This window comes from Pelmatolapia mariae, linkage group LG10_11, assembly GCF_036321145.2.
Source record: "Pelmatolapia mariae isolate MD_Pm_ZW linkage group LG10_11, Pm_UMD_F_2, whole genome shotgun sequence".
NCBI classification, from domain to species: Eukaryota; Metazoa; Chordata; class Actinopteri; order Cichliformes; family Cichlidae; genus Pelmatolapia; species Pelmatolapia mariae.
This window is the reverse complement of record NC_086236.1, coordinates 66,820,434-66,846,468: the sequence shown is the minus strand read 5'-3', so window position 1 is coordinate 66,846,468 and position 26,035 is coordinate 66,820,434. Positions and strand designations below refer to the sequence as shown.

Below are 26,035 nucleotides of genomic sequence, written 5' to 3'. Positions count from 1 at the left end.
TATTTATTTTTTCTCTCGAACAAGCAACGTTTATCTGGGCGTTTTACGGGAAAGTCTATCACGCGATTAAAAACTTCACCCGGGATTATCCTCTCTGTGCCACCCTGCGGGGAATACGCTTGTGCTTCTATTTGAAGCCGTAGAGATAATATCAAACAGCAAGTCCAGCCTGGCACGCTTGTAGTTTGCAGCAGACCTTGTTATTTGCAGGAAGTCGTTTTCTGTCATAGCTATCACGATGAGCCAATATCAAAGTGATTTACATCAAACTTACAAAAATTACACGATGATTCGGATCATTATGATACAAGGTCTGCGTAGAATTATAAGTGACTTTAACTCAAATTGATATTTGTGTCACTTTGGGTTGTAATTAACCCAGTTTTTAGTTACAAGCAGGCTGTAAAGTGAAAACCACTTTCCTTAACCAGCTCTAATTTAACAGCACTCTGTCCTCCCTCCTGAGCGGCCTCCCTGTTTGGGACTAAACGCGCGCTCTCTCCCCGGCTTGCTCACCCTCTTTTGACAGCCAGATTGCATCATAGGATATCGGTTGTTTGCCCTACAGCGCCGTTGAAGTGTGAGAAAAATACAAGTGGAGTGAATGAAAGGTGGATGTGGTGGTGCGCGCTGGGCGGGCTCCTCAGCCAGTCAGCCCGGCGTGTATGCGTCTTATCGCTGGGTAAACAGCTTTGTGAAGCACGAGACTTCTGCTGCTGACCTGCTTTTACTGACCTAACCTGGCATTTGATAATGATTATTTATTTTTCTTCTGTGTCCTCCAGGTCATTGGTAGTGTTGCCATGGCCACAGTGGATTAATGTCATCATAAATTGATTAATTAAAGGAGAAAATGTGATTTAGAGCAGACGTTTTACTTCAGCTTTAAACACTAATACAGACCTCAGCATAACAAGGAGCGCCATAAATTACTTTATGCACATCCGCTGCGGTTCTGATAAGAACGAGTTCTGGTTTTAGGGGTCCCCCTCTCTTAGCAGTTATCTTATTTTCCTAAAGCAAACCCGGATAGATGAAAACCAGATCAGGGACAAAACGTGTACCAGATGGGTATCCCTAGTGTATCTGTTTGACATAAAACAGCGTGAGAAACCCCTGAGAACCAACAGCCTCTTTATCATCTGCACCATTACGATCCCAGCAGATCAGATTCCCCCACCTGGCATCCCAAACACGCGCTGTATCATCTGCCTATTGTCTGCTGAACCACAGACCAGAAGTTTCTAAACTGTTTGAGGTCTTGCAGTCAGATGGTTGAACGTGTCAGTACAGCAGGTGGAGCAGCCGCTTCAGAGGTCATCCTGACCACTAGAGTGTCCACAGCCACAGTAGAACGTGTTTAAATCCACTTCGCAGCACTTGTTACATTTTTTTTTTTTTGCAAACATTTACTGAATCAGAACTGTTAATGATACTTATATGAGTCCTGCATTGCTATGCATTGACATGTAAGTGAGGCTAGTTACTTAATTGTTGGGAGAAAACCTTTGAGTCAAATATAATTATAATTATTATTTATTAGACCGATATTTCGCGGAGTAGTCTGAGAACTGTTTCTCCAAAATTGCATGAATGTGTATTTGCTGGCATTGTTTTTCAAGGTTAACAAAACTCAGCTCTAAATGTTTATTATGTTTCATAAGTCTTAAAGTCACACCAAGTTGCCTGCATTACCAAAAAGGCCCAGCTCTTCAGAAACATGATGGAATAAGGTAGATTAATTTAATATATTTTAGTGTTTTCATTTTTTTATTTCAAGTGAAAAACTGCAACATTTATTTGACAGGATTTATTTTAACATACAAAACAGACAGAAAACATGATGCTTGTAAGATTTATTAGATGAAACCACCTGACAGTATATAAAGCAGTTAACATTTGCTCCACCTGCTGTGCCTGAAATTACTTTAATGCATTAGTTGTATTTTTTGTTTGTATGACAACGTGCAGTACATTCACAGTTTAAGCTAATTAGAGAGATTTTACAGAGCAGGTAGCAACAGAGTGTGAAATTGTTTGTTAAGGAGCTGAAAGGGTTAATATAGATAGATTTGACATTTAGCAAAGTCTCTCTGTCAATTCAAACAAAAGATTTATTAGATTTTAATCAGCTGTGGTGTTTTTGCCAATTTGCCTATCAGAGTCAGATAGTGATCTCTGAGGGAAGACAGGTCACAGATCTGAGCCAGCTTGAGCTCCGGCACTATTAATGGCTTTCTGAACTACTTCATCTGCCTTTTACTTGCAGCACTTGGCAGAGGGTTGAAATAGAGAGGAACTATATAAATGCATCAGTTATAATGTCTATATTGACAGTGCTGGGAAGATGGATATGAGGCAAATCTAGCAGCTGGAAAATGAGAGTTTGGTTTTTTTGGCACTGTAAAAAAAGGCTTGGGACCCCCACCCGCCTACACCCCTTTTCCCTTCCATCCCTCACCCCCGACACTTATAGCTCCACCAGTTTAATTACACTCGAAAGGTTGTAAATTTTACAGTGGCGGAGTCGGTAGGGTTTGTCTGCTCTGCCCGAATCCACAGGCTCAGGCTGGTTTACTGCTGAACTCAGAGGGACAAAAACAGACGGCATGACTCGCTGCTATAAGGAACTATTGTTGCAGTGTGGAATCTAAGTTTACTGCATTACAAGCCTGATATAAACATTGCTAAGATCTTTATGACTTCAGACATGAGCTGATGTTACCGTTGCTACGGCCTTCAGCCTTTTCATTCAATCATGCTCCATATTTAATTTACAGTGATAGTGGGTTTAAAATCCAGTGTCATTTTGGTCTTATTGGGTGCTTGATTTTAGCCAGGGGAACACATAAGCTCTTTTTCTTTACCAGCAACCATCAAAATCTTTTTTTTTTCCAAAGTGTAATGACACCTGTTGCCAGCAGATTTTATCGGATGTATCTAGTCAGCTTATTTTGGGGACAAAAATCTTGCAAAAATTCTTTATATTTGGTTATGATGGTGGACTTCATGGTAAAAAAGTAAAGGACTGTCACTAAATTCAGTATATTTAGGGAGAAAACTAGAGCTACTTAGTCCCAGTATCATAGTGTGCAAGAATTCATGTCTAATTTTTAACATAACCTGTTTTGTGTTTTTATAACTTAGATAAATGCTCGTAACCGATGTGTTTGGCAAGCGTAAAACTATCTCAGGTAATGTAAACGTTCCCAAATCCAATAAAGAGCAGCACAGAGCTGCTGCAGTGATTTAACTGCAATAGCATCCAGGTGAGGCTTTCACACAGCGGGGAAATGCTCCACAGGAAACTGGGATTTATAATATAATCTTTAATCACAAAAACTAGGTACTGATGGGGGATTTTTTGCATTTGGAAATAGGTTGGCAGGTAGTAAATTCAATGGGGTGATGAGCAGATAAAATCCCTAAAGTATCTGTTTCTGTAGAGCAGATTTGTGCCTCGTGCACATTGCTTTGTTTCATGGAAGGCATTTAGGGGATGGTAGATTCCTGAATTGTCAACATTGCAACAAACCAACAGTCAGGAGTCAGAGGTCAAACTGATAGGAGATCAACCAAAAATATCAAAGTGTCCTGAGTCTTTACCTACAACAGCTTGCCTGGTTTTCATTCAGTCCGTTTACGTGTGCTAAAGAGACCTATCGCAGCAGAAACCAGCACAGAAGGAGGCTATGAGTCCTGTGGCAGCTGTTCAGATGTTTGGGCAGATAGATTTTGTCAAGGTGATAGTATCGCAAATGTACAGTCATGAAACTTCACACGTGTGTACTTGAGGTCCAAATGAAGATAGAGTTCGAAGATAGTTGTAGCCGAGTACTTGACCACTAATTACTGGAAGTACAGGGACAATGGCCTCATTTAATGCCTTTATATTCTCTGAGATTTGTAATTGCCCATGAGATTTCTGTATTTAGTGCATGAACTGCTGCAGCTGGTGTGAAACCACTGAAATATGGTCTCTAGTTAAAGCATTCAAACTCTTGGGTTTTGAATACTTTTCATCATCGTGCAATTTAGAAAACAGTTTTTTGGATGAACTTTAAGTTCTGAAACTGTGTTCATTCAGCCATGGAGGAGATACTGCAGACGCACGACAAATTACTGGAAGCAGGAAGTAGTTTCACACTCAGGCTTTAACTTCACCTCAATGACACCCATTCAGCTCTAAAGTAATTAAGAAGGAAGGTTTTAGTTCAGAGAGTCAAACAAATATAGTGCATGAACAAACGGCCGAGTATCAGTCTGGAGGCTTTTTGTTTTTTGCTGCTACAGCTTTCTAAGCAGCAGAAACTGGTGCCTCCGAGATGTTGACATCTGTGTTCTTCTACCCATAAACCCATGGATTTAGGGTCGTTTCCTGTCGTTGGTTCAGATTACATTGGACTCGTAACAAACCGACTGACTCATGTTTACCAGTCTCTTTAGCATGGCAGACATCGTTTTCATTGTTTTCTTATGAGTCTGTCTGTCATCACAACATCATTGTGGTCCTGGAGACATCTACTGTAGCAGAAACCCAACAAAGACAGTTTTGAATACTGTGGCAGGTGTTTTTATGTCTGTCTGTGAACAAATTTAGTCAACATGATACCACCAGAGTCGGGCAAGATACAGTTACAAAACTTTTAGTGTGTAACTGAGATTGAAATAAGAAAAAAAAAAGATGAAGGTGAAGATGGACATGCTCCATCCCACGAGTGCTAAGTAACAGGCACTGGAAACAGTTGGTTCATCTAGCATAATTTTTTAATAACTGGATTGTTGGCAGCTGGGTCTCTACTTTTAATAATCTGAGATATAAAGTCACTGCTCTTAACCAGACAGACAAATTAGACTTAAAGTGACCAGTTCAGTATGCTTGTGTAGTAAAAGTCACAATATGTATATTTATGTATTTTAGGCTGCTTCTTTATGTACATGTTAAATATTTATTATATGTTGATTGTTGCATGTTTAAAAATTGTTAGTTTAGGACGTATCAAATATCTCCACACTGGCGTAGAAGAAATCCAAGCTTCTTTCTGCTTTGCATCGCTCGTTGTGTTGTGCAAAAGTATTTAATACAAGCCTGTGTGACATCATCATCATCGTTTTTCACTCTCCTACATCTCACCTTCCTCCTGTCCTCTATAGGTACTGAGGCCAGCTGTGACAATGAAGGAGAGGTTCTCCACATCCCCAACATCACCGACAACCCCTGCATTACATGCGTCTGTCTGGTAAGACTAATTCCTTCTCGTCGCTGTCAGATATGTTGCAGAGGTCGCAGTGTGTCTAATGATAGAGAGGTACTGGCTGCCATGGCGCCCTGCCCTCGCTGTTTTTTCTCGCCTCCTTGACATGTAATTGCTGCTACAGGATTTCCACTCAGATTGAATGGATAAAATGACCTCTCTGAGCGCTGATAGTAGTATTTGTAAAGCTGATTATTGAGCTTTGAGAGGTGTTTCTTATCAGAAGGTTGTGAAAGATTTGTAACAGACTGACAGGACTTTGTAACACAAGTTTCTGGCAAAGTTTCAGGTCAGATTTGATGGATATGTTCTTTGATTTGATGTTCGACTTTGTGATTAAAACACTTTAGCAGTATTAAACGTTTGAAGCGTCAACCTCTTTATCACAGTGTGTAATGTTTTGCTCACATAACCTGAGGATTGCAAGCAGTTGCATTTACAAGTACAGGAAACCACTTCATAATGCGATTTTTACTATTTTCTTCAAATTTACGACAAAATATCAGTGAAACATGAAGTGGGGATTGTTTACTTTAACATTCATGCTTGTCGTCACGCTGTCTTGGCTCGGCCTGGTTGTTAAAATCAGCCAACAAAACGTTAGGGGGCAACTCTTTCCTGGAACATGTGCTCTTTGACCCCTGCCCTGCTCCCTCTCCAAACCTTTACTGCTGTAGAGCCTTTTGTTTTAGAGAATGAGAATGGACCAACAAATCCTTTCTGTGTCACTGCTTTGACACTGGCAGAAAGATTCATTCACATTTCTATAAAAGCCACCAGAACACAGTTTACCATGCAGGCGTGAGCTCGAGGGCGTGTTGTGTGCGTCTGTGCCGATTTGTTAGTTTACATAAGCTCCACACACTGTATTCCTTTTTATATTTATCTTCACAAAAATGCAAGTTTATGATTGGTTAGAAGTTAAAGCCCAAAATCGGGACCATGCCTCTTGCAGACAGGCAATATATTACAGTTTAGATTTTGCAATAGACATGTTACAAAAAGGAATAATTTAATTTCATTATTTAGGAATTGATGGGAAAATTGATTCTGCTTTTGTATTGTTATATATAAAGCCAAAGCAGCGGCCACTGATCTTGGCTTAATATAAGCATAGCCTGGCAGTGTCCAGCAGTAACAAAATCTACCAGTAAGAATCATGGATCATCATGCCACGCTTTGTTTTTTCTAGTCTGTTCAAAAACTCACAAACGTTTTTTGGTCAAGTGTAGTTACCTCATGATGTCGTCTCACCATGAAGCTGGCAAGCAGTCTGCCGTATTTTATTGATCTTTACAAAAGGTTATAAGCATATTTCCGAAAATAGACATTTTGTATGAGTCGCCTGATGGTAAGACATGTCCATTAGTGGCTTACTGATGGGTCTCAATGCATTTAATTAAGTAGGCAAATTTATAAAAAAGTAAATGTGAAAGCAACCATGCTGGTCACAGAAGGAGGGCAGTAGAGTAGTAGACCAGGTCTACTTTCTTACCTGTACATATCAAGCTAACGTCTACGTTAAGCCAAATTGTCATGTCCACATTGGGAATAAATTGGGTTTTAAATGCATGATTCCTGGGAATTAAAACAATATTAAGCCCCAGCTAATGTTTGATTGTTCACTGGCTCCTGATTGGCTGCTCTAATGCTGCCCTCTGCCTAAAGACTGACTGAGCCGTCCTCTGTGTTATCAGGCAGACATCAGCCAAAGCCCTGCTGAATGCTATCAGTCATCAGGAGGCAATGGCCGCCCTTTCATCTCTACTTTAAGCCACCCTGCATATGCACACACACACTCACACACACACACACACACACACACACACACACACGCACACACACACACACACACGCACACACACACACACACACGCACACACGCACACGCACACACGCACACACGCACACACACACACACACACTTCCATACACTTAGGGCTCGGTCTTTATTGAATTTGGAGGTATGCGGCTTTTCTTCCCTCCTAATATAAATCTGAATTTACAATTTAGAGTAGTTAAATTTAAGGTTCTGCCAAAATGTATATGTAACAAACAATTAATGGCTTCTCTTCCTTCAGGAGATGATCACTCTCACTGACATAAATGCAGTTATGAATGGTTGCTCTCTGCCCTGCCTACTCCATGCATTGCAATGACTCAGACATAGAGACTGTTTGGCGACCCTGCTGGCAACCTCTGGCTGCTAAGGAAAAAATGTGCAAGGTTGGAGAGAGGTTGCTTGAGGCTGATGGCTTTCGCCAGGTCAAATCAGTTGCAAACCTTCTTGTGGTTGTTGTGGTTGCTAGCGGATCACTCTGGTTTCCTATAGTTAGGATGAAAGATGTATGGACTGCCTAAGTTTCAGTACTGCCTAAGCTGTAATGAAACTTGAGAAAGTGATACAAAATAAAAGGTGTGCCCTTTGAAGTATGTTGGTTGCAGTAGAAAGGCACAACTTTGGCTTTTGTGGCAAACATTTTCCATTTCTCTCTGCTCCAGGTGATAAAAGAGTAACATTATTAATCAATATACTGACCTGATTTTCATAAAACTTAATGTTCTGTCATTTGACACTATTATTATGAATATTAAATTTATTTTACCTCTCTGTTTGATTTGTAGCATTAAAGGAAGAATTTCTGTCTGTTCCTTGTTCTGGACTTTTGCTTTTTCCAAAGTTGGTTCCAAACTCTGATGATCAATTTCCTCTTGTACCAGGAAATGTCAAAACTCAGAAAATACTTACATGACCTCTGCACAGGACTCTTTCTGGACAGTTCTACATGTCCAGAAAGAGTCCTGTGTGGCAGTGCTGGTCGAGGGGGGGGGCATCCGGGCTCCAGTGTCACTCATATATGGAAACATAGCGGAGGGGGTTGGCTCCTTAGTTGGTCCAGAGTACCTGCTAATTGCCCTGTGGGTATCGGACACACACATATGCACACACAGAAGATCTATTGTGTGTGTCCGGGTGAGGCAGAGAGCTGTAATGCGGCCAGGAGTGGATGTGGCTGACAGACTGACTGACAGGCGGGTCGCCATGACGATCCTTTATCGTGAAAGGAGTCAGTTCACTGCCGTCATTCTCTTCACCGTCCTCGTCTATCTGTCTGTCCATCTCCATGTCTTTTTCCACTCTCTCATCAGCTCTTCCTCCCCTCCCTCACCCTCTGGTTGGCTCCCTCATTTTTTTGTAACAGCAGCACAGTCACATTTTGCTGTTACAAAATTTCATCTACCGCAACCTATGAGTATCTGCTGTTTTATTTCATCTCAGTATTGCATGGAAAGGAAACAGAACTCAGTTTTGCCTCAGGCAATAATGAAAAATAGTTGTCTGAAGATATTCAAGACTGGCCTTGTGCTTAAACATAAACACAACTGATAAAAGTTGCTTGACGCACGATGACCCATGAGCCACATTTTGTCATAAAACTTACAAATAACTCAATAATTAAAAGAAATTGTGGCATACTTTTCCCAAATCTTCCTCCACAGAGCCACAGCCCCAAATTCCAACATTCAGCAGGCATTATTGTCTTTTTTGCTGTGTTGTATGGGTAGAAGGTTTCACGCATGTTTTATTTTAACATTTTATTTTTATCAACCATGATTTTGCTCTCTTACCTTCACAAAGGTTTTTAATTGTTCACAGTCTTTCATTTATGTCACAGTTGCATGTGCAGGTATTGTTGTTGTGCACTATTTTTTTTAAATGTTATTCAGGATTTTGCAGAATTTCCCAGACTTTATCTTTTTGCCTTTTTCTATATCCATATGATCCGAATAAGAACAGGAAACGAGACTGTGTATTTCTGCTGATTAGAAACAGTTATGTGAGAAAGTAAATAAATCTCACTTGAGACCTCAGTGGAAACACTATTAAAAAGACAAATGTTCATGCAAAATGATTACAGTGATTATTTCCCTCAAAAGCTGTAGAGAAGTGGGCAGCTTTGAAGAGCTGGAACAAAGTAGTTCCTCATTTTTCAGTGAACTCAGATCAGACTAAATACATCGGCCATTTTTACACATGAACTCGGTACAATTTCTGCAGATTCAAGTCAGCACGTGTAGCAGACAGCAGGAGATTTCCCTGCGTCAGACGTGCTCTCACTTCTGGAAACGCTCTGGCAGGGTAAAGTCTGATTGGTGTCCGGTTCTCACATGCAGCTGCTCCAGGTAGTGTTTAAAAACATTCAGAGCTGTAGTGCCCGTGTGAAACAGCTTTTGTTATTCTCATGCTGTTGGAATGTAATGTGAGTATCACAGCAAACATGCCTCCATTCCTTCACCAAATCAAACATCATCATTCAGAGGGGCAAACATCAGAGATATGTGCACTGCATTCATTGATCAAACAAACATTTCGCTTGAGCTGCGTGTAAAAGTTGAGGGTGTGGAGTTTTATACCCAGTAGCTGTGATCGATCTGAGAGAAAGGTCAGAGGTCATTTCCTGTCAGTGTCTCTTCTCAAACAGTAGCTGATCGATACAGGAGGGGTGAGGTTTACCTGATAAGACAGATCCTTGCTGATAACACTAAAACAAAACCAGTATGTGTTACTTTTCAATCTATAAATAAATATAAAACTAAATAGCTAAAATCCCCAAAGCTGCTAAAGGGAAATGAATGTGTTAAACTCATTGGTTATAAAGGTGGAATGTGCTGTACATTTCACGTTGGACCAATCTATAAAAATACCACTTCACTTAAAGACATGCCAGTACACTCAGCCTGCCACTCCATCCTCTATTACAACCAGCCGGGCCACAGAAGCAGGACTGTCATGCTGAGCTCTTTCCTGTCAGAAAGATCAACCCATGGAAACAGTTTTGGAAACATCAGCGTCTTTCCACGGCTGTCTCGTCCCCAAAAGTACCGTGTCTCCTTCTGTCTGTGGGAGGTTGCGACTGGTCTGTTTTGTAGGAAAGGTGAAAGGTCACAGTGGCAAAGGTTGTTAAGTTTTGTGAGGTCGGAAGGGTGTAGAGTCCAAGGGCTTAAGTGGGCCATTAATTCGAGAGCTTCTTTTCCTGTGCTGTAGCACCTGACAAAACCTGATCTCTTCCTCCACAGTGGTGTCTGAGGAAAAGCACAAAAAGAAAGGTGAGGAATGCCAGAAAGAGGCTTTGACTTTTGATGAATTCAACACATTAGTGGAAATTATTAAAACACAAAACAAGACATGATAGATATATTTAGGCCAGAGTGGCTTGTTAAATTAAAAAACAGCTTTTCAAATACTGAGGGAAAGTGATGGAGGTAGGTAGAAAGGCAGGGTTTGATTGATGAGGAGATAGAAGAAGAAAAAGACTAATGAGGAGAAGCAAAGCTGAACACAAACATTGTCGCCTCCTAGTGGAACGCCAACCCTGTTGGCACAGCTCAGGACTGTTTGTCCATTCAAGAAATCTTTAATGTTCATAAAAAAAAGTGAAGAACTGAGAAGTATTCACATTTTGTTCACTTTTAATAACTTAAGTCTCAAAAAGTGATCATCAAAACTATTTTCCAAGTCAAAAAAATTAATGATAAAAAACATCTTCCAATGGAGTACATAGCCCGTAGTCACATTATGTTTTAAACTGTACTAATAAAAGATTATTGGCCTTCATGGACATAGACAAAAAAAAAGGAAAATATTCTAGAAGAACGTATCAAGTTTTCACAGGTTATTTAAACTGACAATAATGCTGATGGTGCACACCTTACTGGATCTGATGTTTCTAACACCTTTTTATGTCATGACTCATGATCAGCATGTTTTTGATCAACAGTGTTCATTTACCACAATTTAAAGATCTGCACACAAATGCAATCATTGTAAATTAGTTAAAGTGGAAGCCCTTGTAGTAGCATGTGTACAGAGAGAAACACAAACACAAAGCCATTATCACGCTCACTTTCTCTTTGTCTGACACACACACTTATGAGCATACCAGAGCTTTATCCCCCTCCACATGTCGAGGGGGTCGTCACTCTCCAACAGACGGTCGTCCAGTTGGCCAGCATTGGTGCCGTGGTGGTATGTCGAGTGTTTATAAGGTGTGGTGACCTGTTGTGACCTTTGACCTCATGACAAGACAGGTAGTGGTGGAGGAGGTCTACTAACACCACTTTCTGCTAATGAATGACTAAAGAGAGAGAGAGAGAGAGAGAGAGAGAGAGAGAAGGACATGACCTTGGAGGCTTTTGACCAAACTGTGAGATTTTAACAAAATCTTTCTATGTCTCTTTATTTGTTCCATTTTATTTTTGATTGCTTTTTGGTAAACATTGTGTATATTTTACCCAATGGCAGTTTTTTGTATTTTTTTGCTGCTGTTGTTTGCCATCATAATCAAAGTCTGAAGTATCTCTTCATATGTTTTTATTTCCTTCCATGCTGCCTGTGCTGAGATCATTCTGTACCATAGAAACCAAATGTCATCCAAGATTTTTTGTGGATGTATTATGCACTTAAAAAAGTGCATTGTGCACTTTCCTGTTTTGTGTGGCTGCATGATTAGTGATTCCCCAGGTTTCTTAGTCTGTGATGAAAATGTGCTCTTCTGGTTCCTTGCAATACTTAAATACTAGGGAAACAGCGGCAAGCTGAGTGGAAATACCATTTCCATTTATCCTAATGCATTCATGACTTTATTTCAGGTTATGAACTTCTTTGTTTTTGTTGGAAAACCTGCACACAAGTCCAAACCTTGAAATGAACAGATAGCAAATTGCTGCCCTTGCTTTTGTTTGCTGCTTTTATTTTCAAGTGGTAAGGCCCAGCAGGACCTTTGTCTTCTGGATTAAGAACTGGTATATATGAAGGCTTTAACATACGGCTATTTTCATTCTCCCCTCATGACATATGGATGTGGGTGTTCTATTCGCTGCAGATCAGTATAGAAATCAAGGTGATCACTCGGAACAACATTGTGCTATTTTGCAGTGACCAACCCTCTAAGGCAGGGGTGTCAAATATAATGGCTGGGGACAGAATTGGAAAGTGTGAAGATGGGCATAAATTTTGGACTTTTAACTGTATTTTAATCTGTTGTATATTTCAAATCCCAAATCATGCATTGGTTGTTGTTTTTTTAGTTTCGTGCTGCCTGACATTCGTTTCAGTGTTTAAAGCTGAAACTCTGACTGATTTGGTAACGCCTGTTGCTCAGAGGTAAAATGCACATGGTTTTGTTTATTCACCATTGTGAATGACTGTTTTCTGTGATGTTCATCTGGGAAATCTCTCACCTCTGGTTTAAAATCAGGGTTGGGTTTATGGGTAAATGATGTTTTGACTGCTACGAGCCTACAAGTGTAGAAGAAATCCCACATCTAATCTGGGTGGATAAAACACACTGATTTGCCAGGGACTCGGAGCAAAAAGAAAAAAGTAATTAAGCCTAATCCACCGTCATTTAACTGTTGTATGCTCAAATCAACTTTTCCAGAATAAAGACGTGACGTTTGTCTTTCTTCCGCCCCTCTTTGTCTCTTTTCTTTCATGTGTTTCTCCTTGTCCTTCTAACCTCTTTTACATCCTCTGTCCCTCTTTTCCATCTCCATTTCTCTCCTCCCTGCTCTTATGTCATGACATCATCTGTCCTCAGTGCGGCTGGCGTTTAGTTAGAGCACTGCAGCTATATTAAACCACACTGATATATTTTCGCCCTCCTTTGATCCGTTCTCGTTAGAGCCGCCCGCCACAGTGCTTGCAGAGCCACGGGACCTGCCAGCCTCCACTTTATGAACCCTCACAGTGCGTAAAATAAAACACACGCAGCATGTGGATAAAATTTGCAATAAAAGCTGGGTGTGAAAGTAGAGTGAATTTTTAAAAAGCGCTGATTCTGTCCAGTCCTGCGGTGCAGTTATTGGTGATGACGGATACAGTGTGCAGTGTTTCTGAAGGTGACAGGAGGATTGTTGAACTGGTGTGAAAATTCACAGCTAAACTGTGAAGACTGAGTCACTTTGTTATGTAGGAACTTTACCTGCAGCCTTTTCACATTAGATGAAGTTGACAGCAGAGAATGAGATGGTATATTAGGTAAAGAGTGGTCCTAAACCACATACACACAAAAAATATTTATATTACAATTATCCTGAGTTTTAGCTTTACTCACTCCATGAGCATGGCTAGATGGATGAAAGTGTTGACCTTTAAAGACTGAAATATCAAAGCAATGTAAGATGGATGGCAGCGAAAAATCAAAAGTGTTAACAGGATAAATAATTCCTGGTTTTGGTCTCTTTAGGGGCTGTTGATTTAAAAAGGATAAAATAATTCAAGACACATGTTGAGGTCACAAATTTAGACACTTTCACTTTATGATTTCAGAGTTGGTCAACTGGGTTAGGGTATAACAGACACACTGTTGACTCTATATTCATTCAATTTTGATACCTTAAACAATGCACGTGTTCGCCGTCAGGAATTTTAAAGCCCAGATATTTTGGTGCTTTTGGGACCCCCCTCCCCCCCAGTTTGCCAGTAATAATCACGCCTTGGATTTTGGCAAGTACGTTATTTATATTTCTCCTTAATCTTCTTCAGCAAATTTAACATTTGCTCTCCTCTCCTGTACCTGACAGATCCTTGAATCCTTGATTTTATGACTGTATTATATCCCATTTTAATTTCCACAGAGAGAAATAACGACCAGAGAAAATTGTGAGAAAGTAAAAATTGGGATAAAAGTAAAGGGAAAAAATTTTGGAAAAATATAACCCTGGGTGTTGTTTTCCTCTCTCTGTCTCTTTTGCAGGACGGTAAAGCAGACTGTAAACAGGAGAAATGTCCACTTGTCTCAGAGGACTGTGCTCTGGTGGTGAAACAGACTGGAGCTTGCTGTGAAAGGTGTAAAGGTAAGACAAGCAAGTGGACAGAGGTCAGGCGACAATAAGAGAATACCTGTGCGCCTTTGCTTTTTTATATATATTGTAAAGCTATGTATCCCTGTAGGTCCTCTGTACTAATGGGAGACACTGGAAATACAGAGATGCTAATCTCACGCACACACAGACCCTTCAGGGACTACTTTATCCTAACAGCGAGGCCTATATTAGGAGAGCATGTGAGAGTAAAACTTCATTATTTAACTCACATGTAAGCCACATATACACAGTTGCACTACATGGAGACTGCGCAGCTGCTTAAGGGGTTCACTGCTGGGTTTACAGCCCACAAAAATACAGTTGTTTTTATGAGGCAGGAACTCCTCTATATACCTTCCTTCTTCATCCTCTGTGTAAGGTTTTTGTCACTTTACATCAGCCTAATTAAACTGGGCACTCTGAAACTCAACAGAGGCATTTTAACAAAAACCCTTTCTGTGCACTATTTGTGCATTTGTGTACTACATTTAAGACAAACAGATACATGCAATCAGGCTAAAACAGAGACATAATGCTGAAGCAATCATCAAACCTAAATTCAAACTGCACACTGTAGCTACATAAATATATTATTTACAATTGTGAGCCCTGACTTGCTGTATTTTTTGCCCTCTTTAGAATTAAAAGATCTGTATTGGACAAAGTAAGCCAGTGTAGCTGATTTTTGCATAGCTGTAGAGCTTCAATATCCAGCAAGTATAAAAGGAACCAAATCTTTAGTTCCCTCTGTACTGGCTTAGACACTTAACCTCTATAAAAACCCAAAACAGGACCCTTAAACAAAGTCTGCACTACGATGGCTTTCCTTACTTTTTCTGTGCTTATGAAGCTCATGTGGCTCTGCGAAAATACATAAACTGTCACACCTACCTCCCAGCTCTCGGCAGGGAGGGGGCCCTTTTGTTTGCGGTTCACCATTTTACAACACGGCACTTCGTTAAGAGAGACAGAACATGCTCGACTCGGACATGGAAAGCCCCACGTCACCACAGCAGTCAGTGTTAGTTTTAGTTGTGTGGTTAAGTTGTAGCCACTGTGACCAAATTTAGGACTGCTTTGTGTCTTTGCTTTTTAAAACACACTAATTCCTAGATGTCATATCACCATTTTCTCACTTTTATGAAATCATGCCGACAGTTAAAGAGAATCACAGCTTGACTACATCAGTTTATTGGGAACAGCTTTATAAAGTGGCTTTAATTAAGGCGTTTATATATGCAGCAGTGTAATAGCAAGTGCACATGAGATTGAGAAACATGTATTTTTAGGAGTATAGCTGTCAGAACTTCCTCAGCAGCCTCACCAAACAACCACACAACTGTCATCAGGTTTTGATTAAAACACAGTCATGTAAAATAGAAAGTTTCCACAGGACTTTAAACATTCTCTTAGGTGGGGATACCCTTACTGCTAGCAGCCAGTCAATGATAATCAAATGCAGTTGATCAACTGATCATCATCACTTTACTGGTTCGGAGCATTCAGCTGTGTGTTAACACAATGCCACAGCCTTCCCAGGACTGGATGGTTCAAGAAATCCTTCCCACCGTCTTATCGTACAATTCAAGACTCCTGCAACACTGTTCTTTGGATAGATGAGACCAAAGTGGAGAGCCATAATGCACAGGGCAACAGTTGGCTAACACTAGAAAAGAGAATATCAGCACAAAAACCTTATACCAACTGTCAAGCACAGTAGTCAAGGGGCAATGTTTTAGGGTTTTTTTTCAGCCACAGGGTCCAAAGCTTCTGAGTCACAGCATGTACTGTGTTTTTCACATGAGTGTTCTTCTACATATTGGTATACAAATGCAAAAGTGCTTCTTTCTGACAGCGGTCATATTTATGCAGTATATTTACAGTTTGAGTGTTTTGCCTGGTTTTGGTCTCTGTGGGGTCTTGTACTTGTACTAATAAAATATATACTGTACATCTTCCTGCTGCAGTATTACAGTATCACAGGGTTTAGTTTACACTGAGGAAAGTAGATCAATGGGTGTGATCAGGTTTCATTGTATGGAAAGTTCTATATTGATCTGAGCCCACTTTCTGCAAATGGGATGAAATGAATAGGCTATTCATTTAGAGTTGAATAGACAGCTGCTGACAGCTCAGAGGGCGACTCATCCAAGTATATGAGGAAGAGATCAGTGTGTACACACTGAATTTAACATTAAACTGAAAGAGCTTTTAAATACTCACATCATATAATCAGATGTGGTTATTTGTAGACTTGAGACGTTAAATTAGATTTAAGTCACAAAAATGAAGACTTGACGTTGACCTCACAGCTGTAATATTTGACCTCCTTGATATTTTAATGCATCTTAAAACAAAAACTTAGATGAAACTTTGGCTACCAACAACAAAGAGAGGGAAAAGAAACAATATGTAAAGCTAATTAAAACATGTCTACCAGATGTTTTTAGTCACTTCCGTGAGCTTTGGCCAAGATTAGATCACAATTTATTTTTCTACATTAGAAATGACACAGCTATAAACATATGAACAGACATATTTTGCAGGGCTGTAGTCATAATTATAGTCACTGCTTTCTCATTTTCCACACTAAAATCTAAGTTTTCAGATTAAGAAAGTTTTCTTTGCATGGCAGAAAAATGAAAGCATTTGCAGAAATTGAAAATGTATGCTTTCTGTTTCCCAAAAAATGAATTCACAGAAACATTGGCAGGAAAGTGAATGTTCCTCCAGTAGATCATTTGCATGGATAGTTTGCATTTCTACACTGGGACCAAAGTTCTGGGAGATTAAAAAAGTTATCTTTACTATCTGAAGGATGGCTGTCTTAAATTCCCTTTGTAAAAATAACACATTGGAAAACTGGTTGGTCATTGGCCATAAAATGACTTTGGCTTCTCCATGCCATCTTCTCGGCCACAAGCTACAAGTGAAACGTGTCTGAAGTTGTAGGTATTTTAGAAATGACACATCCTTGAAATTTAGAAACTACTTGAAACACGAAAAGAAGAACTGAGCTCTTTACATTGTTTTTGTTCCCCAGCTTCTCCCTTGTCTTGCAAGTTAAGGTTGTATTTTTCTCTCCCAGGTTGTATGTTAGATGGATGCTCCTATAACAGTTCAGTATCCTGGACCACCTCCACGAAACCCTGCATAACAAGACGTTGTCAGGTGTGTATGCGCGCTGACTGACCAAGCTGCACTGTTAGCAGATGAGAGGTAATGGAAGCAAAGCTCAGGCATCGAGTTGAAAGCATTGATCCCAAATCAGATGTGAAAAACACACAGAAACGTTGTTTCCAAGAAGGCATGATGCTAGAAGAGTGAAGGATGGAAAAAAAGGAAAAGGGTTTGGAAAAGGAAAAGGCAGGGAAGTAATCAAAGACACTGAAGGAAAGGAAGTGAGTAGCCATGGAAGAAAACAAAACAAGTATGAGAACTGAGGGATGGAAGAAAGGAAATAAGCCAGAAAGATTAAGAAGAAATGTGGAGTAAGCACGGACGGGTCTGGAAAACTGCTCAAAAGAGGTATGGATAAAAAAAGGAACAGCGCAGCACTGGACAGAAGGAATTCAGGTAAGTAGGAAAAACATAGTGAGGAGGAACAGAATCAAATAGAGGAAGCAGAAGTAGAGGAAAGATATATGTATAGCAAGAAAAGGAAGGCAATATGGTGGAACAATAAGCTTTAAAGTAGCAGCATTAAAGACAGATTAACATGTTACTTATAAAGATGCACAAACTGAAGAAAATATTTTCCTCTTGGTTGTGACAGGAAGGTGTCATCACTGAAGCAGAAGTTCAGTGTGTAATCCACTGCAAAAACCCCAAAAACCACCCAAAGAAGTGCTGCCCCACCTGCCCCGGTGAGTATGAATTTTAACATAAGTGTAGCGCAGAAACATTTGGGGGCTCAGTTTTATTTCTACTGTACATGCATAGATTAATAGTTCTGTTTATTCATTTTCTTTATATCCATATTAGTGGAGACAAGGTTTATTTTAATTCAGTTCAATTGAATTTAATTTATACAGCACCAAATCTAAATAACAGTCACCTCAAAGCGCTTTATATTGTAAGGTAGACCCTACAATAATCAAACAGAGAAAAACCCAACAATCACATGACCCCCTATGAACAAGCTCTTTGGCGACATTGGGAAGGAAAAACTCCCATTTAACAGGAAGAAACCTCCGGCAGAACCAGGCTCAGGTAGGGGCGACTATTTGACTGAAAGGAAACCCAGAAATTAAATATTTATAGATATTAAAACAGGAACTGATAACAAGCTTAATAGTTAAGATAAAGTAAAACGAATTGAGCATGTGCCTGGCAATTTCAGAAGGTCGAAGCCAGGGCCGCTACATTTATATCATCTCTTTGTCTCTTTTTCTTTCTCTTTCTGAAAATGTAGAAACTAGCATTAAGCCCAAGGCTTCCTGTAGTTAATGAGGAATGTTTAAACAATATTGTAGTCTCCACCCAAAGTTCTGAATTTCTCTCTGGTCAAAAAAGAAGAGGAACATCATGCAGCTTGTTGTGATTTTGAACTATATTTTATTTGACCTGAAGAATGGGAAAGAAAAAGGTTAGAGTTGATGAAACTGTATCTTTTATCTTATTTCATAATAGAGTTTTTTATTTATTTATGAGATATGACAAATTCCACTTATGTTGAAATTGGGAGTAACATTTTTGGACTTGCCAATGTGCGCAAACAGTCGACATACTTGCACTGCAGTTTCTTGAAATTTGACTTACGTGCATTCCTTCTGCTGCCAGAAGGATCTGTGTCTATAAACTGGCTGTTGTCCATTTTTAACACTGGACACTTTTAGGACAAAATGCTTACAACTTATTTAAATCACTTTAAAAGTACAGTAATAAAAGCTTCAGGTGAAGAGGCAAAAGATTTGTGTGAACATGAGTGGATCAAAAAATAATTTGTTTGATGTAACATATTTCCCTGCAGGTTGTATCTTCGAGGGTCGTCTATATAAAGAGAATCAGGAGTTCAGTCCAGAAGGGAAACCTTGCATCAAGTGTACCTGCACTGTGAGTACACATACCCTCTACTTACATTCCCCCTCTGAGCAAAGCAGGGGCTCTGTCCCACCAGTTGGTTAGTGTTGGACTCTCCTGGGAGTCACAAATTTTTGGTTGGAACAACATCCCTTTCCCTTTCCCTGGTTTTCCCCCCATCACTTCTTTGCTCTCTCTCTCTCTCTCTCTCACACACACACACACACACACACACACACACACACACACACACACACAGACACACACACACACGCACACACACTCCCTCACCTTAGATAAACAAACCCTACAGGTTTGTCCATAAACACATTAAAGCATTAATGTGCTGACACCTAGTTTGAGAACCTGTAAGCTTTTAACACATATAAACACATACGGAGGTGTTTCCCAATTAGAAATCAGCATGTTGTTACTAATCTGTCTGTTACATTTTCTGTTTTGTCTTAGTTAAAAAAATAATATGAATAACCAATTGTCAACATAAATATAACTACACTGAATTTACCTCGTCCTGTGATATCCTGTCACACTCTGGGTTAGCCTCCAGACCACCTGTGACACTGAACTGGACAAGTGTTAAGAAGATAGATGGATTTTCTGGGTTTTAAAATGTACTTTTGTAGCCATCAAGTAGAGAAATATGACTGTGTATGAAGTCTTATTTTATGGGGGCTAAAGACAGTTATCTATTTGTTATTGGCCTCTGTGAAAAGAATTCAGGGACAGAAAACAAGTTATTGATTCTGCGGATAACTAGGTTCAAACATTAGCTGTGTACTAACTCGGCTCTTGTGTCTAATAAAACTGAACCAAAATATGCGGACTTTACACTGATGAAGACCTTGTACCAAACATCTAAGCATATTTCTGAATCTTTTATTGCATGAAACAATCAAAGATTGACAACAAAATTAAACAAATCACCTTCCTAGGAAAGTTAACTAAATGTGAAGTTTCATTCGAAGGTTAATTGATTATGCTGTCATTTTGTTGTTTTTGTTCCAGGGAGGCCGAACTCTCTGCATGAGGGAGGTGTGTCCTGTCCTCTCTTGCCCTTCTCAGCTCACCCACACCCTGCCCGGACAGTGTTGTCCCAGATGTGTCGGTAAAGATTGGCAGTTTCAATGAAGGGGATCATAGTGATGGGGGACTCCACAAAAACATAACTTCTCTTAAAATGAGGTGGCAGACATTACACTGCTGTGGCCAGAAGCACAGATAGGCAATGAAACATGTAATTTCCTTAGAGTAGGGGTTAATGGTGCTCCTAATAACCCTAAGTATCTTTCTTATCCTCAGTCTCCATTAATTTTAATTTCATAACTTTAGTCATATCTTGCAGGGGAAATTTTTTGTTTTGCACTCATGAATGTCTGAAGCAGTCAGAATTTTATTTAAATACAACCAAATCAATTCTGTTTTTTAATCACCATTTTTTCTCTATAAAAATATATGACTCTGTCTTTCCTCCAGGTCAGAGGAAGGTGTTCGATCTCTCTTTGGGAAGCTGTCTGTTCTACAGTCAGGTGTATGACAATGGCACCTCCTTTATACACGATAACTGTACCACCTGCACCTGCCAGGTATCAGCCTGAATGGCAAAGGCTTCTTGTCACATTAAACAAAGCAATGGTCAGTTAGTAAATTTAAAAAATCCTAATACAAAAAATCTTTCTAGAATTCCACTGTAGTGTGCAAGAAACGCTGCTCGCGGCCAGGAACTTGCCAAGGCAGGCACTGCTGTGAGGAGTGTCTGTCCTATGTAAAAGTGGAAGAGGTGAAGTACTGCAGAGTCCGGAACAAGATCTACAGGGTAAGTGCAGGATGGATGGATGGATGGATGGATGGATTATGGAGTGGGATAATGGTAACGGTTAGCTCTGTTGCCTCCTTGTTAAAATCTTTTTGGTGGCTGAGACTTTTCTGTGTGGAGTTTGCATGTTTCCTGTGTGACCCTCCTCTGCATACTCAGATTTCTCATAGGTCTGAAGACATGCACGTTAGATACATTGGTGATTCTATAGAGGCTGTAGGTGTGGATGCATGGTAGTTAAAGTGTGACTAAAGTTCCATGTGCAAGAATTGGTAAAGTAGTGGCTTAAAGCACTCTGAGTGATCAGAAAGACTACAACAGCAAAGGATGAATGTATAAACATACGTAGCTGTATTCTTGGAATGATAAGTGCCTTTACGTCTTGATGGATGTTGTTCTAACCCTATTGTGCCCTTTTTCCTTTGCAGGAAGGAGACATGTGGTCATCAGTAAACTGTACTCTTTGTACTTGCGTTAAAGGCAGCATTGAGTGTCAGCCCAAACAGTGTGTACCAATCACCAGCTGCCCCTCGGTGAGTGACACAAGCTGATCAATGGATTACATTTATTTACAGCAGTGTGTTGTGTGCTGTTATGTTACCCTAGCTGCTTTTTGACTGTGTATTTGTCTTTTTAACTTCTTGGACTATAATGTTTGCCAAAAACACTGCAATTTGTAGTCAGAGTTGGGCACAGTCAGTCATCCAAAGGTGATGGAGTGGGTGGAGATGAGCGTCAAGGGGAGATTTATAAGAAGGTAGTGAGACTGCCTACGATGTAGGTTTGGTGGCACAAACAAAAAGACCTCATACCCCTGGTGGTTTAACCTACAACAACCCTGTCTTTGTCACTCCACTTTATCTGCTTTCCTTTTCTCCATCTGATCTGTCTCACACTCATACTTTACAGCCCATGACTAACTTCATGATTCTCATTTCACATGCGTAACGCCTCAAAATGACAATACTGTCAAGATTTATCGGCAGTGCTGCCATAACCAACTCTCAATTTCAACAGGTTCACCTAAAAATGAAGGTGTAGAGTATCAGCTTGAATCAAAACATTGAACATGTCATGTAAAAATGTATCCTCTTTTTTACATGACATATAAGCAAAATAACTATAATGGTATATCAAAGAGTAACACAGCCTGTTACATAAAGAGGTCTCAATTAGTGCTCTGTAACACAGCTGAAATGTGGCATTAGCTGGGAACTCTGGGAACTGCTGGCAAGAGAAGGGTCTATGGTGCGTTCACGTGTTGCAGAGGTCGCTTTGAGGTTATCTGTCGTGCGTTTCGTGATGGAGTGGATTCCTGGCATGCCGGTGGCCGTCACGCAGTCAAAGCCGGTGTCAATGTTGGTCTAAGTTCACACGCTTCCAGTGGTTACAACGAGCCCTCACCTGTTGTTTGCGGTTAGAACAGGCACAGTGCCGTTGGTGGTCCACAATCAGTTTTGTCTCCAGAGAAAAAGCAGTTTTATAAGCCACTTTAAATGTGGAAGAGGGCAAATAGTTTTTTAAGGACTGTAGCTTCAATGTTGAAAAAGTGCAGTGAATGCAGAAGCCATTCTTTTTAGTGGCCTGCAGGGGACAACTTTTCTGTTTGCTAAAAAAAAAGCCAGATTGTTTAAATGTTTGTAAGAAAATGACCCTCCTGCTTCCTTGATAACCATCCTGTGACCCTAGAAAACACTTTTCTGATTCCTCTATGGTCTCAGTCACAAGTTTCTAGTCTTAGTGATTGCAAAATGATGTAGATGTTTTGATGACATACTCATCAAAAAAGGAGAAAAAAAGGAAACCACAGAGGGAGATTGGCAAGTTGCTGCCATATGAATGTGTATTGTATTTCTGTTTCCATCGCTGTTGTCAGACAGGTGTTTTACAGTGTTTTTTTTAAAACATCTGTAACTCCCGTAACTCCTTAACCTTATGCTCAATTGAAAGAATTCCAAAACTTCCTGAAAGCACAGACTCAGCGATTTTCTCAAGTACTGCCCTGCAAAGACGTTGGTTGAGAGAAGAGAGAGTGAGGGGAGAAAGAGAAAGAGCTCAACAGAAAACAGACCTTTTTATCTGTTTTCTTTTGATCTTTTGGGGTTCTTTTTTGTTGTTTTCTTTTTCTGTTTCTGTTTTCTATGTTATTTGCCAAGTATTGAATGTGGGCCTTGCTTGGGATTACTGTAATGACCTTTATATCACTGAAAAGAACAGTTTCTGCTTTCAGGAACCACTGAAATTTTGTGATTGCACCAATGGTTCAAGAGTTATGGTAGTTTGACCTAAAAGTTTAACCTAAAACCTATGGGAACACAGATGCTCCAGTCGGTTTTAATGGGTTAAATCCGGCACTTTCCTAACTAGTAAGTGATTTCACAGTGGCCATCTTTTATATTCAGTTACAGTCTCTATTCTTAAAATATTAATGCACTTTTTAGAGCATTGACACAACATTGAGACAGTATGTGACATCATTTTTTGAGCGTTGTAAGAGAAAAAACAACATAAAAGAAGTGACACAGGAAAAAGTTGCCCAGATGCATGTAGTTCTATGTAAAGCAATGCAAAAGGATGTAAACAGCTTTTCAGTGGGGAATATATAGCACGATATCGGATAACACATGTGTGCTGCATTGTGAGGTTGATATCAGTGAGTGAAATCGGACACTTCAGGACCAGTGGAGAGGTTACCGCTAACCCCTTGGGTTGACTTTTCTGCTAGTACCATAAAGTAAACATCATTTCTTGTAAAAAGATGTTGATATTAAGCATAATTTGTGGATTTATTAAATTCTGATTGCAATAAAATTGAGTATGTTTCTCTTATGAAAATATAAAGTCAGGTTTGATTTGTAGGCAGATGTTTTAAACAATCTGTCCCACAGTTTAATAACAATGAAAAATCTGACGTTTGCACTATTCTTGATATGAAAAGATATTAGTAAATGTAATCTAGTGTGGCTTATCACTCTCACAGAGGTCATTACAGTCCACATCACCTTCAAAACACACACACATACACTCACGCACACTCTTTCCCATGCCATCATCCTGCGGTCAGCAGCAGGTCGGCAGAGCGTGTGGGTCCCATTTGGAGACAGTGTGTCTCCGAACAGCCTTTTGTCTGTGTGGCATTTGAGTGACAGCAAAGAAGAGGTTCCCTATATTTAGGCCCCTGAAAACCAATCTCTGACACTGTGTGTGCCTGAATGAGTGTGTGTGTGTGTGCGTGTGCTTGTTTGTGTCCTCAGTCTGTCAATAGGCAGCCCTCTTCAAAGAGAGAGAGTGCCCTTTGTGCCGAGGTTAGGACTCTGGAGTGTGCATCGAGGGTACAGAGAACTTCTTTATGAGATGACAGATGAGTGGTGTGTGTGTGTTTGTGTATGTCTGGAAGACAGGGAAAAAGACTGCGTATATGTTTATATGTCTATTTGTGAGGACTAGTTCCAGTTTTAGACCTTGGGAGAGGAGTCATTTTTCAAAAGGGAGGGTATTTGGTTAGTCTAGACTCAAAGGGTGGTTAAGCTTAACAGGGGTAGGGGCAGGGTTAAAACATTTAGTTACGCTGGTTAAGGTAGTTTTAAGGGGCAAGGAAGGCATTGTATCAGCGAAGGTCCTCACAAAGATAGAATTACGTACGTGTGTGTGTGTGTGTGTGTGTGTGTGTGTGTGTGTGTGTGAAAAAAAGGGCTTCCCTGAGGCAAAAAAACTAGGTGTGTGAAAGAGCCCTCTGATCTGCACTTTTGATGGAAGTTGAAACATACAGCGAACACACACACACACACACACACACACACACACACACACACACACACACACACACACACACACAGAGGGTCCTGTTACACAGACAAAGTTCAGCGGTTGAAGTTGGAGTATCTGTGTCTCTGAAACCTTCCTGGTGTTGCTGTGAACTTGTCAAAACGTGAACTTTTCCTGTATTGCCATCTTTCATGTAGCTTCTGTTACCTCTGCTTGAATGACAGCACAAAATTAAAACTGTTGATAATCTCTACCAACAAAAATGGGAAATAGATATCGTTTGACCACCAGTACTTGGCTCTCAACTGTGTGGAAACAAGATTTTAAATTAGAGGAAAAAGAACAAGTTAAAATATTATGAGAGATTATTAATAATAGTCATCATATTCTAAGTCATACATTATAATACTGTATTTTATGTGGCAGACCTACGTTCAATAGCAGGGGTCCATCAGGGATCAACTCCAACTACTATTTTTCTTCCCAATGTGATGTTTGTGTAAAGTGTGGTCAGAAGGTTCCCTTGTAAGTGCGCGTGCGCCATTAGCGTGCTGCCTGCTGTAACCCATAATTTCGTTTGGGATTAATAAAATATTCTGATTCTGATTTATTTTACTGTTTTTATTTATTGTTATTTTACTTTGTTAGTTTTCTTGCATTTACAAAACTCTGATCTTCTTTTTCTCCCAAATACAGAAAACTGGGAATAATCTGACTTTAATCAGTAGAAGAAAGTTTAACAAGGGCAAAAAAGTTAATGGTTTTTAGAAACATTTATCAGAAGAGAGGCTTTTTTCCTGGACATTCTGATTCATGTACAGTTCAGTTGAAATTTGTAAACTGCAAAGCTAGTCAGAAGCATAACAGTTTTTTCTTATTTTAATTTTATTTTAGGCTTTTATTCCATGTGTCTATGCTTTGCTCGTGACACTGCTCCACATTCTATCAAAACAAGTTTCCTTTCCACATTCAGGCTTCTTGTCATCTTCCCTTAAGCTTATTCCTCTGTCAGTTATCTAATCCAGTGTTTCTGTGTCTGTTCTCTTGCAGAATAAAATCCTGAACAGAACTGGCTGCTGCCCAGTTTGCACTGAAAGTGAGTAAGTCCTTCTCCACCCGTATCCTTCTCCCTCCACACAGTGATTTGTGGGATTCTCACTGCAGTGTCTTCTAATCTATATATCTAGGGAAGCCCTTTAATTTGAGCCCATCAAAGTCTTAAAATATCTCAAATATATTTATATATATATATATATTTTGTTTGTGGCTGCACAAGAATCAGAGTTATTGA

General features: G+C 39.9%; 1 protein-coding gene across 1 annotated transcript in view; it reads left to right on the top strand.

The window, feature by feature from the left end:
- The window catches only part of bmper (BMP binding endothelial regulator), a 30,944-nt gene that overhangs the window by 534 nt on the left and 4,375 nt on the right, over positions 1-26,035 (top strand). The window contains exons 2-11 of the mRNA XM_063484915.1: positions 5,155-5,240; positions 14,015-14,114; positions 17,212-17,294; positions 17,899-17,989; positions 19,096-19,178; positions 20,172-20,271; positions 20,640-20,749; positions 20,845-20,979; positions 21,408-21,512; positions 25,795-25,840. Of these exons, the coding sequence (XP_063340985.1) occupies positions 5,155-5,240; positions 14,015-14,114; positions 17,212-17,294; positions 17,899-17,989; positions 19,096-19,178; positions 20,172-20,271; positions 20,640-20,749; positions 20,845-20,979; positions 21,408-21,512; positions 25,795-25,840 (939 nt within the window). The remainder of the gene's footprint in view (positions 1-5,154; positions 5,241-14,014; positions 14,115-17,211; positions 17,295-17,898; positions 17,990-19,095; positions 19,179-20,171; positions 20,272-20,639; positions 20,750-20,844; positions 20,980-21,407; positions 21,513-25,794; positions 25,841-26,035) is intronic.